The 19,234-nt window shown below is 31.7% G+C and overlaps 1 protein-coding gene and 1 long non-coding RNA gene across 3 annotated transcripts; one reads left to right on the top strand and one right to left on the bottom strand.

Moving 5' to 3' along the window:
- Positions 1 to 788: 788 nt before the first annotated feature.
- Positions 789 to 10,490, bottom strand: LOC148226481 (uncharacterized). Its single transcript, XR_015812373.1, has 2 exons — positions 5,959 to 10,490; positions 789 to 5,744 (listed from the first exon to the last, which is right to left on the bottom strand). It is a non-coding gene; the product is annotated as an uncharacterized LOC148226481 (long non-coding RNA).
- Positions 789 to 16,538, top strand: LOC148226480 (heat shock protein beta-1). Of its 2 annotated transcripts, none has more exons than XM_088204665.1 (3): positions 789 to 1,067; positions 15,273 to 15,465; positions 15,677 to 16,538. In XM_088204665.1, exons 1-3 carry the CDS (start codon positions 880 to 882, stop codon positions 15,869 to 15,871), a joined length of 576 nt encoding a protein of 191 aa, XP_088060791.1. In that variant the 5' UTR covers positions 789 to 879; the 3' UTR covers positions 15,872 to 16,538. The 2 variants fall into 2 exon arrangements, with proteins under 2 accessions (XP_088060791.1, XP_088060792.1); XM_088204666.1 differs by lacking the exon at positions 789 to 1,067 and adding an exon at positions 10,044 to 13,381.
- The last annotated feature ends 2,696 nt before the right edge of the window (positions 16,539 to 19,234 follow it).

The raw sequence follows: 19,234 nt of genomic DNA, 5'->3' as shown, positions 1-19,234 counted from the left end.
GACCTTTCGAGTTTTGCGACCGAAGGGCTGTGACTGCAGCAAAAAGAGACGTCGGAATAGTTGGTAACAGTTCATTTAATTAAGCATATACTAACTACCACTATATATGTATATGGAAATGTAGTTGTCGTTCGCCCGTCAGGTGGTGGAGTGGAAATAGTTGGTTTTGAAAATCGGAGAGTCTTCGCTGGAGTGTCGAGTTGCATTGTCGTCGACTGTAGCAGCGAGGATCTGTCGTGTCTTTGCTGATGTGTATAATCCTCCTAATGCGATTTTTTTGCACAGACTCTCCCTGTCAGACCTTTTATACTGTATGCTAAATAGCTCTCCAGCAAATCACAACCATACAGAGATCATTCAACCAATTGTTTCGCTCGTATATTCGATATATGTCAATTATTTTTTGCGCTTCATACTTCATTCAATTCTCACTAAACTAAAGCTTACGTTAAAAGCAATACAATTATGTATTGTACTGTCGCCGTTGTAGTGGGAACGCTCGGTTACACTAGCCATGTCTGTAGTTATTTTGAATCATATTTTGTGGATGGGAGTCATTTTGATGCATTTGTTATTATTTTTTTATTCCATAAAAATTGGACATTTGAAAAAGAGTACGTATGGTAACTCTGTTAAAAGTATGTAATGGTGGGAGCGGTCGCGCGCAACGCATCCGGAAGAATGCGAATGTCATCCTTTGCTGCGAATTAAATCGCAGCGTGTATGGGCGTCGCTTTGTATTTATAAAAGCGGCGGGCGCACAGCGTCTGGCGCCGTAACGATCCGACAGTGCGCGATCGACCGTCGCGTGAGCGTGTACTTGTGTACAGTCCTCTTCGCTCTGTTTTTCTCCTTTGAAGTAAACCAAATCGCATCGACATGGCCGACGGAGGCATCAAGAGGAACGTGCCCATCAAGATGGGTGACTTCTCAGTCATCGACACCGAATTCTCCAGCATCCGCGAGAGATTCGACACCGAGATGAGGAAGATGGAAGAGGAGATGAACAAGTTCCGCTCGGACCTCATGAACAGAGAAAGCAACAACTTCTTCAAAAGCACTACGAGGTATGCGAAGTTTGTTTACGTTTAGTTTGTAAATATAACATGCATCTACCGCCGAGCTTCTCAAATCGAATAAAACAGCCTGCGTTTATATAAATAGGGGACGAACGCCCGATTTAGCCACTCTATATTTAGCTACGATCGTAAATTTGGCACCCCCGAATTCACAAACTTTCTAAGTGCTCGTCGACGGCGTCTAGACAGATTCTAACGTAGGCGGAGTAATGTCGAACCTAAGTTTGCAACATTCAATTCAATTTAAAACGATGTTCTTCCGTGGAAATTCTATTAATGTTCAAATGCACAAATACCTCGCTTTATGGCCTATATACGTCTCTGGTACGTAAAGCCAAATGACGTATAACAAATCATTCATTTTAATTTATACAACTACATACTACCGCTGCGTTTATACCAGTAGAAGATCCAAATTTTTTTATCTAGTTTGGAGATTTACATTAATATATTATAATAATTAAATCCGCTAATTCAAACTTGCTGATTTCCATAAATAAAATGGCGAGGTTTAGATCAGAGCGTTCCAAGCTTTCCAAAATTCTTGGAAATTGTTCATAATAGGACGACTGCCAACAGCTAACCGGCGCGTCATTGTACGATTAGAATACACAATTGCCTCGGTATTTGGCGTTATATTCGATACGGCAACTTAAACTTAGATTTAATCAATACGTATTTTTTAAACTTTACGTCTGTTTCAGTTGAAAAACATTGCTCACACTAGTAGATTGTTGAAAAAAATAATACATTTCATATTTTTTTTCAGTTTACTATCAAAATTAGAAAAAAAATCATGTAATTTTTAATTATGCTTATTTATATTAGCACTGGATTATGATTATTATTTTAATTAATTGACTGAAAAAATAAAATCAATTACTGCTCGCATGAGTCCCCATGTTTATTGATTAGCAAAACCAAAGCATTCGAATACCCCGGCAACTATTGTTTCGAAATAATCAGTATTTTATTTACAAATTATTTTAATCGAAACATTAATTTATTAAAAAAAAAAATATTTTCGAAAATACGGACCCTAAATCTTTCCGGTTTTGGAACAATAAATCTAGAACATCGTCTTTGACAAAATATCGTCTTTGCTTCTAAATTTTTATATCAAGCACTACTCGCAAATTTATTCATTATTTGTTGTCAGTTATAATTATCCATAAGAATCTTATGAGAAAGGAGTGCGTAGAAAATTCTAAACCTGTTTGTTCAAAATGCGACATATTTTTTTTATTTATATGATTGATGAGTCAAGTTTTTTATACAATACATAATATGTGATAACCTCTATGAGCTATATTTAGCTCTTGATTAGAGAATTTTTGATACCATATAAGCACAATCTAGCTGGTTTTTAATTTACCATCTAGGAAAACCTAATTAGATAGATCGAAATCATAATTATAATTATAACTAATTCCGATCTCCCATACAGTAGGGTTTGTGAGAGATGCGAATCCAGGTATTTCAGGTGTTAGTCATTGACTTGCAGCATAGATCTACCGTAATAGCATTAATAGCATAATAGCAGATTGTTGTGCAGCGAAAAATTTTATAATTTTTATCTTGTATTTAGTTAATAACTGTTTTTGCTATAGATTTCAATATTACTCAATGAAACCTTTAAGTTTAAATTATTATTTAATTCAATAGTAAGAGTTAAAATTGCATTTCAACTACGTTTATTTTTTTTTACACATAATTAGTTGGTTGTTGATATTTACATAGTAGTCACTCCGGTAATTTGTTATGTAAATATTTGATAAAACATACTAAATATTTCTGTATTTTTTGTTATTTTTTGCAGTCATAGGATCAATATTATTTGTTTGTAATAATTTTCATGACTAATTTATTTCTGATTATTGTTATGATGATACATGTACGACGTTTAAATAAACATTTCTTTCCATTTTCAATGTTGCTTGTCTACGAAATTATTCAGAGTTGGATCCTTCGAATGTTGTGCTTCTGACAAATCCCAGAGATTAATTGTTTGGTCTTTGTCTGGTGCTTGGACTGTTTCTGATTTGATCAGTTCTTCGTTAGAAAGATATTCTCTAAGTTCAATTGCTATGTTAATGCAACTGAGTTCTATATTTACAAGATTCGCTAATGGTACTTTTCCAAAGTTGCTTAATCAAAGGATCACCTTCAGTTTTGTTTAAAATATGCCTTAGTGGTTTTTCCACCTTGATTGAGACTGTTTTAACAACATAAAATTCAATCGTTATATCGAAGCACTCTATGCTTTAAATCGAAACCCAGACCTAATTAAAAAAGGACGAAATAGCGAAAAAATCCGTAAAACGAGGTGTGAGTGTTCTTATTTGAATCCGACCTGTTTGCATTAGCATCGCAGTGATACATTTTGAACTAAATGTAAACCTGAAATGTATACGTGAGATTATATAGCTACTTTTTAATATATGAAAGCCCCCAAGACGAGAACATGTTAACTGACATAAATATTTATAATTAACCTGTATTTGCTTAGTTAATGATAAAAAAAACGAAGCTTTATTATCGATATAATAAAAAAAACAGATGTGTATGGCATTTAATATGTTTATAGTTTTATACCATTTAGCTGTCGAGACTTTTGGACTGTCTAAATATCGATGTATTACATAATAAACTAAATATATGTTTGGAAAATTATATGTTGCCTCTGAATAAAATAACCTACATCTATTTAAAAATATATCTTATTTTTTTTCAATGATGATCTGGAAAATTTCGCTAAATGAGCAAAGCCTATGTATCGGATTTCAGAAATCACAGGTTTAATATACATATTTTGAAACTGAATCATTATTTTCAATGGTAGGAATTTATACAATTGGAAATAATTATTTTCTATGGCAAGAAATTTTTAACTACGATTTTTTTATATCTGGCTCTCATAGCTTGTTCTACATCTTCTAGTTCATTTTGAAGAATGCTAAAATTAAAAATAATAGTGTATACTGAATTATTTTACAATAATGCATTTAAAACACATTAGATCAGTGGTGTATATTATATAATTATAATTACGATCGACTCTTTTCATGGCTTTTTAATTTCATGAATGAATGACTAAAATAAAAGTGAGCTAGGTTGAACAAAGCGACATCTATTGATTGAAAGCTGTTATTAATAAAATATATCTCACATATTTTCAGACTGATTTCAGTCTGTTGTTTTAATGGTTATTGATTGTGTTTACACAGTTGTAACGCATCGAGTTAATGCTAGACATTTTACAACGGAAGATTTACAATTTGGGTCATATTCATGTTGGCCATTTAATTTATTTGCTATTTACATTAAGCCTGGTATTCTTATTTGATTATTTTCTGTTTCGAAACATATCGTACGATATAATATGTATGCTTAAAATTAAGATTATCAAAAACAAATCTCTTATTTAAGCTTTTTAGTGCCAAGCGAAATTTTATAAATATATTTTTTTTGTGTGAACTAATATTTATTATAGAAACCAAATAAAATAGTTTTGAAAAAATTATTTCATAATTTTTCTGATAGACACCCGCGTCCTAGCGGCATCTATGTCGTCTGTATGCGCCGGCGTACTTGCGACATTTAAATAGTTAAGTTTTAAAATATAAAAGTAAGTTTTATTAATATTAAAAATTAGTAATTTAACATATTACCTCTATAATATTGGCAATCTCGTTTATTTATTATACAAAGCTTGGCATTCTTATACGAATCTAATCCGCTTCGAATCAGTATCGCACGACAGAATATAAACCGATAAATACAAAACCGACCGTCACATTTTCAATCATAAAATCCGAATCAAATGGCATATTCAAGGCTTTAGTCGCATGAAACTCCATTAGCCGCAGCCAAGTTTACGGCGTTTGCCCCCTTTGTTTTATGACATAATTTTACGACGATTGAAAATATTGTACGCGTGCGAGCTATCGGTTCGTCGAACTTGAGCGTCTAGATGAGAGATCAAAAGCGTCCAGAAAGCTCGGATGCGAATAGTTTCGTTTTTAGAATGTTGAAAGCGTCTTCTAGCTGCTAGCACGTGTTCTGCCGTGTGCGCGGATGATCATTCGCGGGGTCCGCATACCGAATACCGAAAATAACGTTTGCTCATTTATGGCCATCGGAAGACACGAGAGGGGCTTTTGTTCGCCGAAGAATGGAATGACGTCACCATGACTCGAATAAGGTAGGAAGTGTTGCACTTCCCACCGGTTTAGAGAGAGGTTGACGACTGACCCGAGAGGGCCGGTTCGAATTGGGCGTTGAGAAAATCGTGCTAAAGCTTCTAAACTCGGTCCATAATGAATCAGTTCAATGGCGATAAGCTAACTATGATATCAGTCGTTTTTCTCTTTGCCTATATTTTATTATATCCATCAGTTCAACTCATTCGCCTACTTGGCTCGTGATCTGGCTCGCTCTCATATAAAGATATACAGTCTGTGATTAAGTTTATTAACACCTTAGTGATATTCTAACTATTGTGAAATATTTTGATTCTTAACAGTAGATAAGATTTGGATTGAGTCGAATAGTTTACTGCGACTTGAGGGGAAGGGTGTGAGGGTTTTGATTGAACGTATTTTATACTATTAAATATAACATTAAATTTTTGACTTTGTTGTAATGAAAAACATACTAAAGTGTCTATAGTCTATTTATTTTCAAGAGTCAGTGCGCAAGAACATTGTTTAACGCGTAATCAAAATGTGCTCTTAAATTTCTGCCTTGTGCTTGGTCGTTCTCAATGAAACGATTGATCTTACGGCGAACGACCAATCACAGGGCAGAAATTTAAAAGCATGTTATGATTACGCGTTAAACAATGTTCTTGCGCACTGACTCTTGAAAATAAATAGACTATAGTGTTTTGAGTTAGTATTTTCATGCAATCTGTTAAAACTAATCAGAAATAAACGTGGCATCAAAACGATTACGAACATAGGATATTACTCATATAACTAGCGGAAATATTTGACTTTGCTTGGACTTTGCAATTATAAATTGTAGAGTAAAAATCTTATTTTGATTTAAATTATGTTTTTATTGTATATCAGATTTTTTATCTCATAAATTAAAGTAATTTATTATGATCATATTTTTGGCAGTAGATATAATTAAAATTAAATTTCATGTGTATGAATGAACCTGAATTCATTATTCATACTAAATTTTTAAATTCTTTGTAACTTGACGAATATGTTCGAATATTTTATATTTACTATTCGACACTCGAATAGTTAAAAATAACAAATATTTTAAAACTAATTGCGACTATGCGTTAAAATAAAAATCAGTTTATTGGTAAAACTTTTTTAAAAAACTACAGTTGTTACTTCCCACTGCGTTTCCCGTGGAGTTCAAACCCAAACCTTACCTAACTATTGTACTATTAGTATATTCGTTTAGATTGGGTTTTGGTTTGAACAGCAAATGAACGTTTCACAACTGTTAAATTTGAGCGCGGCATTGTTTAATATAATAATTTATTGACAACATTAAATTTTTCACACTACTTGTATGTATGTAAATGCATCTTGACAGTTCCTTTACTGATACTACATTTAATTATATATGCAATTCATGGGTTTCAAAAGCTACACTTTGTGTGTATGTGTGTAGTTATGATTCAATTTATATTCTAAATATTTTGTTAAATTAATGTTGTTGATATATACAGTAAATTCGAATGTATGGTTTACAATTTTAATTTGCGCCTAAGCGCGAAACAGCAACTCAGTTCTATGCTTCATATCGCAAAAAGTCAGTAAAAAAAGTAGTCTACAAACAAAGAGTTCATATTGAAAAATCTCATAGTCAAATATAGGTATGTAGAAAAGATTATCATCAATTTTTTAATACTTGATTGCTCAACAAAAATCTGCTGTCCAAATTGGTCACGAACGCGAGGGAAGAAAAAAATCATATTCCGAGTACGATGAAGTTGCTTGGCAGATGCTTCTGATGAAAAAATAGGCACCTGAGTTAGCCTTGGCTCACATAGGAGCGTTTGTGATATTTAGACTAGACGGAATTGGCACGCTGATCATGCTATGGTAAACACTGCCACACGATACTTTGAAAGTAAACGGAATCTGGAACGATCGATAGTCTCGAGACGAAACTGGATCGCAGTGTTATAAAAATCAAAGAAAATTGTGTGAAAAAAAAAAAAAAAATAACACACGAAGTAAATACAACTACCGATGTTTGTGTGTCGAGTGTGACTCAACGTTTGTTGGCTACGTATGTACTTGAATAAACATTACAATGGTGCCGAATAACTTGTGCATAAACGTATTGAAAAAAACCATTCACTGTACGTTGATTGTTTGTGCTTTCGTATCGAATGGTATCGCATTTTTATACTTAAAAAAATGAACGAGGACGCAAGTAGCAGCAATCAAGGTTTCCGTTTAAGGAGGCCGTGTTCAATTTCGTCACTGCGCCGGGATAAGGCACTGTTATTTAAGATTCGTTGACCGTAAAGGGAAACTTGATCGGATGAGGGTTCACCAGATGACTGCCTTGGACGAATTCGAAAGGCCTTGCCGAGAGAAAAACGTTCAAATGTCGTTTGACGCCCCCGCAAAGCCTCGCATTTCCTCAAAACATCCGTCGCTTGTGAATCACCAATTTGATAATACAAACACGAATGCCAATCCTATTTGGGAAGTTGATATTTAGGCAGAGTTTCTTAAAGTCCAAGACTATATGCATCTAAATATCAAGCCCTTTTTGCGGGTACATATTACAAAATGTTAATTGGAATTCATGGGTAGGTTACAGAAACATATAAATCGATACAAACAAAATATAAAAAAAAACAACTATGCTTTAAAACCGTGTCAAGGCTGCTCACGCCAACCCTCGCTTTTATGAAGGGTCACTAAAAGGGGTCGATCGCAAAACAATGAACTCAATAACCGCAAATTGTTCCAATAGAAAAGCGCTCAAGCGACGGAGGTTTCGCATACACAATAGGAACATATCCTTTTGAATGTGTATCATCATCATCAGTTTTACTACATTTATGACATATATGACCTCGCGTCGCAAACAACAGGTGCGAATAATTTCATTTTTGTACACCTGTACGAGTGTGCTCTATGTCTATGGTATAGTTTTGAGAATTAATTTAAAATTAGACGATTATGGATATAGACCTCAGTCACGGCAGTTCAGAAGCGTGGGTTTGAATCATAAGCGTTTTGATTTCGAATTAATTCAGAAGGAAAATCACGTCTAATAGTAAAAGCTAGTCACATTCATAACAGAATACGCTATCGAGTGTGTATGTGCACACGCTAAAATATAAATCTACTTGACCGCCCGATGATGATGTCACACTATAGAAATAGCCACGTTCTATTTGTTCTCTTCTAGAAGCTGTTTGCATCGATGATATTCAGCGTAGGTGAGTTTTCCGCGGCGAAGGAAAACCGAGGCGTCCGTTTTTCCGAAATCGATACCAAACAATTCGGACAATGGTGACGAGTTGTGTCACTTTAACGCGTGTGGTTAAGCAGAGGGCACTCGAATCGACTTCCTGATCGACGCCTACTGTTTGACGACGCAATTTCCGTATCCGATTTTGGGTCTTGTATGTATTATATAATACGTTGTTTGGCCAGGGAGGCGGAAAACCTTCAATGCTTGACCTTTAAGATGTAATAATATATCTTGCAGTAGGATCCAATTAGGTTTATGTATGTAAGATGATGATACTATACTGTAATGTCACTGTGAGTTATGATGATTGAACATAATAAATGAGGTTGCAATAAATTAGATTGATTACATAAATGGCAAGGTCGATGCATACCGAGAATTATGATCACAATGCATACATTATTTATTTTTTAAATACAAAACACTTAATTAATTATCCGTGAGATAACCAAAATCTAGGAAAACATAATCTGTGATGATCTATTGGAATTATAACTATATATTAATCACTAATTCCGATCCTTAAATTTAAAAACTAGGTTCATATAATATTGTAAACCAGGACTTCCTAATATATAATACAATGAAACAATTTACAATGAGTGGATCAAATGCTCTTATTAGTTCATAGTAAATAGATTCATCTTGAGTTGTTTTATATATGTATATGATTAGAGATAAGTGTTGTTGAAATTGTAAATTTACTCAACTCACTCCAAGCTCTAAACTAGCTGTTCAATTTGTATTCCATTTTATAATTGATTACCTTTCAGTTAGGGGGTGTAGCTGTCCTTCACTGAGTATACTTCGCGTTGGCTGTACCACGTTCTTTATCTTGACAAATGACAAAAAGTTTTCTTAAAGGTCATGTCATACCAGAAAAGATTGCTTAAATTTGCACTTTTTGCCACAATGACTCAATACATATGATATATTCTGTGATACGTAAGAGTTTTCAAGTCGTTTCGAAAATCGAGTTCAACTCTTAAAACAGATGCTCGAAGCGGGAGCGGATGATCTAAGAATTGAACTCGATCTTTAGTCTTCGATGTGTCGATTCTCCGAAAGTTAAGTGGTAGTTCAAGTGAAAGTTCTGGGTGAGAGTCATATGGAACCGTAACGGCATTATGATCGGGGAAAGGGAGCAGATCAAAGTCCCTACTCTCCCTTGTTCCCTTGCCCAATCGGGATGATTTGACTTTGTTTTTATTTGCTAAATATATTATTAGACTATTCACACTATGGTTCTTAAAAACAAATATTGTCTTTTAAAATACTATAAAATATTTGTATTACAAATCTTAACATCGGCCATAAACAATAAAAATGCATATGCTAATTATAGCTATTTTATACAATTTTTTGCAGTGTAGTGTACCGAAAATTTAACTTTTATATTGAGTTTTCGTGTGTTGGGACTGAAAGGGTGTGACTTTGTTCGCAAATAGACGCTAGAAAATATGATAAATTAATGAAATAGGTACAATTTACTACAGTATCGAAATAGCATCGTATCGTCATTGTGTCGTACTGCCTCTGCCGCTCTTTGTATCTGCCCGCGTCTGTCCGAGTCTCTGCCTCGATTTCTCTCAAATGTCACATCTTTTATTTTGATCAAAGATGAAGATGTTTTCGAACCAATTGCATTGCTTCTTGAATACACCTCCAAAATGTGCTCACGCCTTAAGATAAAATACAGTCCAGGTGGCTATTTTAGCGATCGGTAACAAGGGAGTTATGGGAACAATGGTGATAGACGCAGGGTCGAACTTATTGTGTCTGGTGCACGTATACTATTGATGTATTTCCTATTAATAGCTAAGATATTGACTGACAGCAGACAGACGACGGACATAGAAAACTGTGCCTTTTCTTACCACACACGATCGGATTTGTCCGCCAGTCACTTAAAATTACAAAAAAAAAAATGTATATAAAAAATCTCAATTAAAAAATAATAATGATACAGCTTAAGGAAATTATATTATAGATTTGATACATTTGTCTTAGCTTTGTGGCAACTCTTGTATTGTGTATAGCATCGAACTGAAAGTTGCTTTCTAAATATTGATTACCTTCTTATGCAAATGTTTTACCATTTTTTGTTATACGCTCACGCAAAAAACTGTATTTGACATTTTTATCATGTTAATAGTTCAATATCTATAAATTATATGTATTTGTAAGAAACTGATTTCTCGACTATATCCTATATTTTCCAATGGCAGCTTCGCTTACCCACGCACTACTTTCGGAATTCGTATGAATAATAAATGGGTTCTGAAACTAAATTTAACGACGCTTCTGATTAATCGATGAAAATGCTTTCATGATTAGTGACTTACTTGCACAGTTCCATTTGCATTTACATCACAATGTAGTATACATGAGTGTTCGCAACAATACGATCAATCGCTGAAGTGCGCCTTCGATGCAAATCAGTAATTCAACATTTCCTTTATAGTTCATAGTGATCGATACAAGATTCTTACACTGTAACGGTTTATACTAGATTTATGACTCAATAGACTTCGCCTACGCGTAAATCAACGAATGTACTTCATGATATCATAACAAAAATAATATGATTATCGTTAATCTGTCGCGTGTGTGATTCATCGGTGTAGAATTGCGATCCGGTAAATATTACTCATGCCATAAAGTATTTGCATTTTTTAGACGTCTGTGAAAATATTTTGCATGCAAGTCGTTCGTGACAATCCTTTTAGAACGTTAGATGGATACAAGCATATAAAATGACATACCAGAGCGAGCTAGACGTTCAGAAATGTTTTCGCGAAAATCTATTATTGTACTCCGGGTAATTTGCTTGCGATAAGCGACTGTGACAAATGTGCGGCTGAGGGCGGCCAACGAAAGAATTTAGAATCTGTGGCGGAAAAAAACTGAGAGATAATTGCGCTTTTTACAAGAGTAGCCAAAGAATGGTTTGCTTCAAACTACTGCTCTAAACACTTTCGACACGTTTCGTGTGAGACGATTAGCGGATCGTCGGATGTTGATTCTTCTCGAGCGTCAGCCAACTCAGTTTTCATTTTGCCCAATTTGTCACTTTGCGACGGATTAAGGTCAGCTATTTCGGTGTTACACCCGCCAGATTATGATCGATGCTTGATTTACATGTCTGAAAAGTTAACGCGCACGCAACTGTAAGGCTGGGATCGATTATTTTTTCATTCGTTGAGAAAGCTCCTTAATTGACGCAGAGTAGGGCCGATGAGTTTGATGAAGGTATCGAATTTCAACGCTTCGGATGACAGTGACTAGGCGGATGAAAGCATTTTAAATTTTTTTGCTAACATAGTATTGAATTGCCGATGACGATACTAATGCGTCGCGCTCCACTTCAGCGTAAATTTTAAACTGTATTTCCGAACATGTTAAAGCATATCTCCAGCGTTGTAAACATTCTAGTGGTTCATGGGATGTCGACACAAAAATCTAAAACAGTTTTCGCTTCTGTCAACAAAGACACAGAAATAAAATGATCTTAAAACAATCTTGATAAGAGAAAATATAATCGAGAAACTAAAATTTTGATTATGAAAGTGTTACAAAAAAAATAAGATTGTATTTTCTGACAACTAACCTATTTTTAAATTCAATGCCATTTTGATAAATTCTATATATGTATATATAATTATGGGTAGATTCTGAGATTAGCAACGAAATAAAATTCTAAAATAATTTGAGCTATTAAAATAACTCACGTCAATATCAGTTGCAACAATAGCTTCTTCTTAAACATTAATTATTACATGATTTTTTATAGTTTGAAATTACAAAACACTAAATGTAAAAACATATTTTATTTGATTAATGATAATTTATATTTTGATACAGTATGATAATAATATGCATAATACATGTAGATGTTTGATTCATTATTGTGAAAATTGTAGCTCAAACATTTGATTAAGATTAATTCGAAGATTATCATACTAACTTGTTGACGAGTATAAGCTCATCAAAAACATTTTTGCTTTTCGACTTTATGGAAATGTATGTTTGTATATCTACCAAAAATGAAACACGCTATCTTCTAACCGCAATGTCGTGTTTGAGTGCTTATGAAATTTATTTTTTGTAAACATGCAAACAATCGGAAAATCATATTAACTATTTTATTGTTTACATTTATAGATTTAAAATGAATTTATTGCACACAATATTATAGACGCGTTACGCTATTATGATTAACATGTTAATGTAATGCTTTTATCGGCAATCACAACAAATAGTAATTTGTTTATATCGCACGTAAACGTTGAGAATATGCTTTAAATACAAATAAACAATGTTACACAAATTTTCAACAGATTAAAAATACATGGATAATCGTTTTCCACGTACTGTGGAGTATTGATTGACTCGAAGGCCTAACCATACCATTTTTTTATGATGTTATATAAATAAAATTATAATTTTATGTTGACGTAATAATTTGACATTGGTACAAAAGGCAATTTCTTTAGAAAGCAATTTAGCTCAGCGCGCCCAATAATTAAATTATATTAGTCATATAATTGAGCATTGTTTCGTGATTCGGTCGAATTTGAGAAGCCCGGTACGCGTGGCGTAATGATAGACGTTCCGTGATTATTAATACAACCGTAAATTCATGTATTTTGAATAACAACTCGCCTCTAACGACTCAATTTTATTTTTTTCAAGAATCGCTACTACCAACTCATACTGTTTACTACTAACAAACTAACACTGCTGCTTCTTCACCTTTGCATGTCTTACAATTACGAATCAATGTCCTCCGGAGGATCGACATCAGCCAGTAAGACGACGACGACATCGAGGTAAGGCATACTAGCTTCTTATGAGTGTGTTCCAAAGTAAAGACTGTCACTCTTCGCGGAGGAGCAGCGTCTGTCGTCGTTATTAGCGGATGCATATTAGAGATGATATGCTATATGCAAGCATTTTCTCTGCGGTCGTCGGGCAGCTGTTGGCGCAATACGCTAAAAATATATATGACTTCACACATTATATAAAAAAAGTCCGCAATTTGCTCATCGCTAAATGACCTCGGACCACGACGCCTGTTATCACCTGGAGACCAAAGGGCATTGTTGCAGAATCTGCGAGTTTTTAATTATTTTTGTCAAAGAAGGCAAAAACAATTTAACAATTTAATTTTTCGAGACAAAAAAACACCAAAATAGTCTTAAAAATATATATTTTTTCTTTACAATTAATTAAGAACATATATTAAATATATCTCTAGTGGTGCAACCATAAATATTTGTGAGGAATAAAACCAACGATGCACTATACTGGAACGAAGAATAAGAAACATCAAACATTTTACATTCCATAAGAATGAATGTGTTACTGTATTACAATTAACTCTAGGTGTCAGATTAGATCTATGTGTCAGAAAATACAGAGTTGGAAAATATGGATATAAAAGGACCATCTTTAAGACTCAAAATCAGTAGAACACGAGTGTGAGCCTCCGTTCACAGTTGTCATTGAATTATGATTATGTTTAATATAACTAAAATAGTTTATAGGTGTAATAACTTAATTTTAAGTGTTTGTTTATTGCGAAGGGGGGGGGGGGTATAAAGCATATTTACCTATTTAGTGATAAAATAAGGTCTTAATTCACTTAATTTGAAGATTTATGCATTATGTTAAAAAAAAACATATTTATTTCGCTGAGGAATTAAAGTTTTTAGAATGTTAATGAATTTACTTGAAGTAAATGGATATTTTTTTACTTGAAAATATAATTTATTTGCCCTTACAACGAGAACTTTGATTTTTAAATTATTAAAAACTATCTCCGCTAAGGTAGAATGAACTAAAAATAAATTTTGATTCAAGTGATAGGACGACTTGGACAAAGCAATAACATTGAAAATAAAAGCTTGAAAAATCATAAGATCAACCTCTACTGAAAATGTAAAGTTTAAGTAAAAATTCGGAAATGTACTGAAAAGATGTTTACAAAAACATAATTGAAAGTGTCGATGGAAAAAGGTGGTTAAACATGAGGAAATATATTATAAATATACACAGTAATAAGAAGATTTCTATATATATCTATGCACTAAAATCTCGATTTACTAAACCTTTTGTGCTAAGCAGTTTTTAACAAATTAATATATTCACTAAATGAGTAATAAAGCAATTTATCTATGTAAGGTTTTATTCAAACTAACAATTGTCATTGTTTTATCTAAACATGTACTATATTTTATTGCTCAATATTGTACAACGACAATGGTAAACTATACATATATTACATATAATGATAGATGACATAGTTTGCCTCCATCAGCTTTTGTATTACTTAAATGCACATTAAACAAGTAACTAGTCATAAAGATTAAAATGTTAGTTCATTAAGTAAAATTTAATAAATTTTTAAGGATGTTATTGTTGTGTTAATAGTTACTTGTTTATTGTTTGTAATTTTTATGTGAATGTTTATAGTTTGCAATAAAAAGTAAATACGTACTATCAGTATATATAATACACGATGAGTTTACTTTTAGCGGTGTTCATATTTTTGTTTGCTCAATTAGTGCATAGAACTTTACACGCCCATGGAACAGTCGCCGTTTACTGTATAATTGTGTTCATTATCTATCCCTACAGGAAATTGAATGTATACATTAACGACTCGTTTTAAAATTGCTTGTAAACGCTTTAATTAATGTTAATTTAATTAAATTTCAGCTCGACGTCGTCCAGCAATGTACACCATGGAGGAGACAGCCGACAATTAGCCGAGCCTAATCAGTGGACAGAAAACATTAACTCGCCGCTAATTCAAGATGAAGGAGACGGAAAGCAGCTCAAATTGAGATTCGACGTTAGTAAATATGCCCCAGAAGAGATCGTAGTTAAAACAGTCGACAACAAATTATTGGTAATATATTTTTATTTTTATCTTTTTACCCAAGAATTAGCATATAAAATATACTTATTTTTTATAGAAATTATAATTTGATTAAGAATAATTAAACAATTTGAGATTTTACACAAATGCAATAATTACCATTAGTATATATATACTTATATATACTTTTTAAAAACTATATATTTAAAATGTTACTTAAATATTATTCATATTTTTTCAGGTTCATGCTAAGCACGAAGAAAATTCTGAATCAAAAACAGTCTATAGGGAATACAACAGAGAATTCTTATTACCGAAAGGAACAAACCCCGAGGCCATCAAATCGTCTCTGTCAAAGGACGGAGTATTGACCGTCACTGCACCACTCCCAGCGTTGGCAATCACCGAGAAGAGCATCCCAATTAAGCAAAATTAATATAGTTAAATACGAAGACTAAAAGAATAAATATATGTTTTAAAATTAACTTAACAATTTTACAAATGACAAGATATTTTTGATGTTTTCATTGTATTTGCATGTTTGACTTTTACGATGACGCTATTTATTGATACGTTTATTTTCATCTGGAGAAAAAGACATTGTACTGCTTTTTCTACACTTTTTTATGCAAATAAACAATGAACTTGTTAGTGAGCTTTTTATATACATTTATATTTGATAAATGATGCGCATAACGTATAAGTGGAGTTTTGAAAGCGTTTTCAGCTTTTTCTATGAAATTTATAGCTCTTTTTATATACATATTGAAAATTATTATTTTTTTGCAATGATGCAATTTATATGTGGAAATAGTGTCGGCTTATAATTTGTTTATTTTGTCGTTTTAGGGTTTTATTCAAGCTCAATGTCACAATTGCACATTTCTTATTCTAAATGATATTGTAAAAATATGTACTTATAAATCAGAGAAAAAAAATATTTATTGTATGATTAATTTGATGAAATTTAACCCACTAATATTTTATAACACTTTTAAGCGATCGGGCACAGCATGTTGTAAATTACTGTTGTTATTGCAATAAAATGTTTTTAACATATGTTTAGAATTCAGTGTTAAGTGAAATAAAGATATGTTATTCAAGTCATGTTTTATTTATTGAATCATAAACCTCTGTATTAATTAAGTAAGTATACATATATAGATTTACGACCATAAATAAAATGCGAGGATATATTAAAAAAGCAAACATATCCTGAACTAAATTCTATATTGTCTAACTCTTGCTCTTTTCATAAGCAACATTTTCATCTCTTTTTTTTCTATTGCAGTGCTGCTTTTAGTGACATTGAAGTTTTATTTTATGTACATGCTATTTCTGAAATGTGAGATTTTCATATTAATTTTATAAGAACGGTCATTTTCACCCAAAAGTAGGGTTAGCAAATTTACACTTATGGTTAGGTTTACCATATTTATAAGACTAAACCAGGACAGCTAAAAAAGAGACATTTTGGGATGTTGATATGTGCTAGGTTGGAATGCAGGATTGGGATTAAAAAAAGGTCGTCTCGGAAATTTTGTGATACAGGGACCGATGCGATGAAACCGGGATAATCACAGTTAAGCCGGGAAGTATGGAATATGAATGTCAATTAAAAATTAAAGAATATTACAATTTTTACAAGTTACTTATATTGGATATTTTAGTATTGTCATAACTTATTTTTTAAATAAGTATCAAACCAAATTTATAAAAAAATATTTGCTTAACAATTTTTTATTTATTTTTTAATAAACACACATAGATGTCGCTGGTAACACATTTGGTAAAATAGAGTTAATCTTATTAAACAATGAAAATTGTTTACCACTCATATATAAATTGTTAAAAATGCTATCACTATTATTTTATTTCCGATTTTGTGCGAAAGACAAGGAGAAACAAATACATACAATTTTTCTCAAGAAAACTCAAAATTACTTAAGAAGACAATGAAAAGTAACATGTGTAAAATAAATATAGTATTTATGTATATGTAATATAAAGTTATCTATGTAAAATAATTTTTTTTCTTTATTTTACGACTACTTTTAGGCGTCACAAACATTTGTTACTTACATAGTTTGAACACTATGAATCATATTTTCAATTTTACAAAAAAAACTATTTTTTATACTTTTTTGAACTATTAAATGTTTAAAAGAAGCATTTGAAAACAATCTTTGTAATTATACCGAAAAAGTTATAATGTAATTTAAAAAGGATATGTACAAATGTTTCATCACGACGCAATTTTTATTCTTACTATTAATATATTTTTACATAAATTTAATTATTAAAACTTCATAATAAAAATAATTTAAAATTATAAAATGAAAATAAATTGGCAAGAAGTGGAATTTTTTGTTTTTTTAATTTTAGCAAAAACATTTATTTTAGTTTTTTCATCTTTTTTAATATTACTACTTTTTATTAATAGTAAACATATATTTTTAGCACTTTAATGTCATTTAACAATCTCTATTTGTGTGTACAAAAATAATTCAAGGTAAAAATGTAGTAATATTATTTTTTTATATAATAAAAAAAATATTCATTTTATTCTGGAAGCACGTTAGTTTTTGTGGGTGGGTATTACAGAACCATATTTAAACTATAAACGTAAAAAAGGCAGGCTCTACCCGCTCCTTGGAGTATCACCAACGAAGGTAACTACTTGACCTGTCGGTCAAGTGTTAATTATAATAGAAAAGCAGTATTTTTTTGGTAGATTGTCATTATTATGACATTTAATACGCTACTTCTAATTAGGTAATGCGCCACATTTGACTTTCCAAATTAAAAAAAATAACTAATATTGAATAACAAATTTAGCTATTCTTCACATAAGAAATCCACAGCAAATTTATTGTTTTCTGTAAACTCTTTTGGGATTACTATATTATATAATATCGATCTACATATATATTATAAAATGAATAAATATATTACATATATATAAAAAAAATGTTATTTACACCTAAAATAAATATTCTACAGCCCATTAATAATGTATAGATTCTTTCCAAGCTATTTTTACTAAGCTAAATCATTATTAATGTGTTTTTACATTTTTCTTTACTCTTATTGACTATTGTAAAATATTAATCTGTTTCTCCTTTTATCTTTTTATATAATTGTTATTTACTTTTTTTATAATAAAATTAATATATATAGTACCTTGTATTTAAATTTCAGCGTAGTAAACATATATTTTTATTTTCCTATTCTTATAGGAAATGGGTATTTTCCGGAATTTTCTAAGAGATAGTGAAACGCTCATTTTCACTTATTTTCAATTATTTTCAATATACATTAGGCAATTTTATATTAAAAATAAAATAAAAACATATTGTAATTTAAGCATTAATATAGCTTTATGGTAAAATATAATAAATATAGTGTTAATCGTTGATTTAAATTACTCACTTTACTAATAAGATGTAAAAGTCTTATGTAAAATATAATAATTTTCATTGTTATTGTCTTAAACAATCGAGAGGAATGGAAAATAGGGTATGTAAAAACAACATGATTTATTATATATACGGTGATTTATGTTTGTCATTCGCCAGCGGACTGAAACGGTGTGTAAACCAGTGCAGCACTACTTTGAGCACTAATCAGAGTTTGCAATGCTGATAAATATTGAAATGTTGATCTTGTTAATTATACATATAACTCAATTAAGTTTCTCTTGTCTGAACTAGTCGATAATTTTACGTTATCAAATATTAAATAACCTTTAGTTTCTATAATATGGGCACGTGCTTGCATACAACAAACTCATCTTCTC

The sequence above is a fragment of the Plectrocnemia conspersa genome, unplaced genomic scaffold (assembly GCF_051122295.1).
Source record: "Plectrocnemia conspersa isolate PC_06_02 unplaced genomic scaffold, ASM5112229v1 ptg000014l, whole genome shotgun sequence".
Taxonomy (NCBI): domain Eukaryota; kingdom Metazoa; phylum Arthropoda; class Insecta; order Trichoptera; family Polycentropodidae; genus Plectrocnemia; species Plectrocnemia conspersa.
Note: the sequence above shows the minus strand (reverse complement) of the source record. Positions and strands in the feature narration are given on the sequence as shown.

What these genes read in the sequence shown, in the direction of transcription:
- LOC148226480 (XM_088204665.1), top strand. Translation starts at nt 880, where the DNA reads ATGGCCGACGGAGGCATCAAGAGGAACGTGCCCATCAAGATGGGTGAC. An exon ending in TTCTTCAAAAGCACTACGAG is followed by an intron (nt 1,068 to 15,272) that starts GTATGCGAAGTT and finishes ATTAAATTTCAG; the next exon opens with CTCGACGTCGTCCAGCAATG. An exon ending in CAGTCGACAACAAATTATTG is followed by an intron (nt 15,466 to 15,676) that starts GTAATATATTTT and finishes ATATTTTTTCAG; the next exon opens with GTTCATGCTAAGCACGAAGA.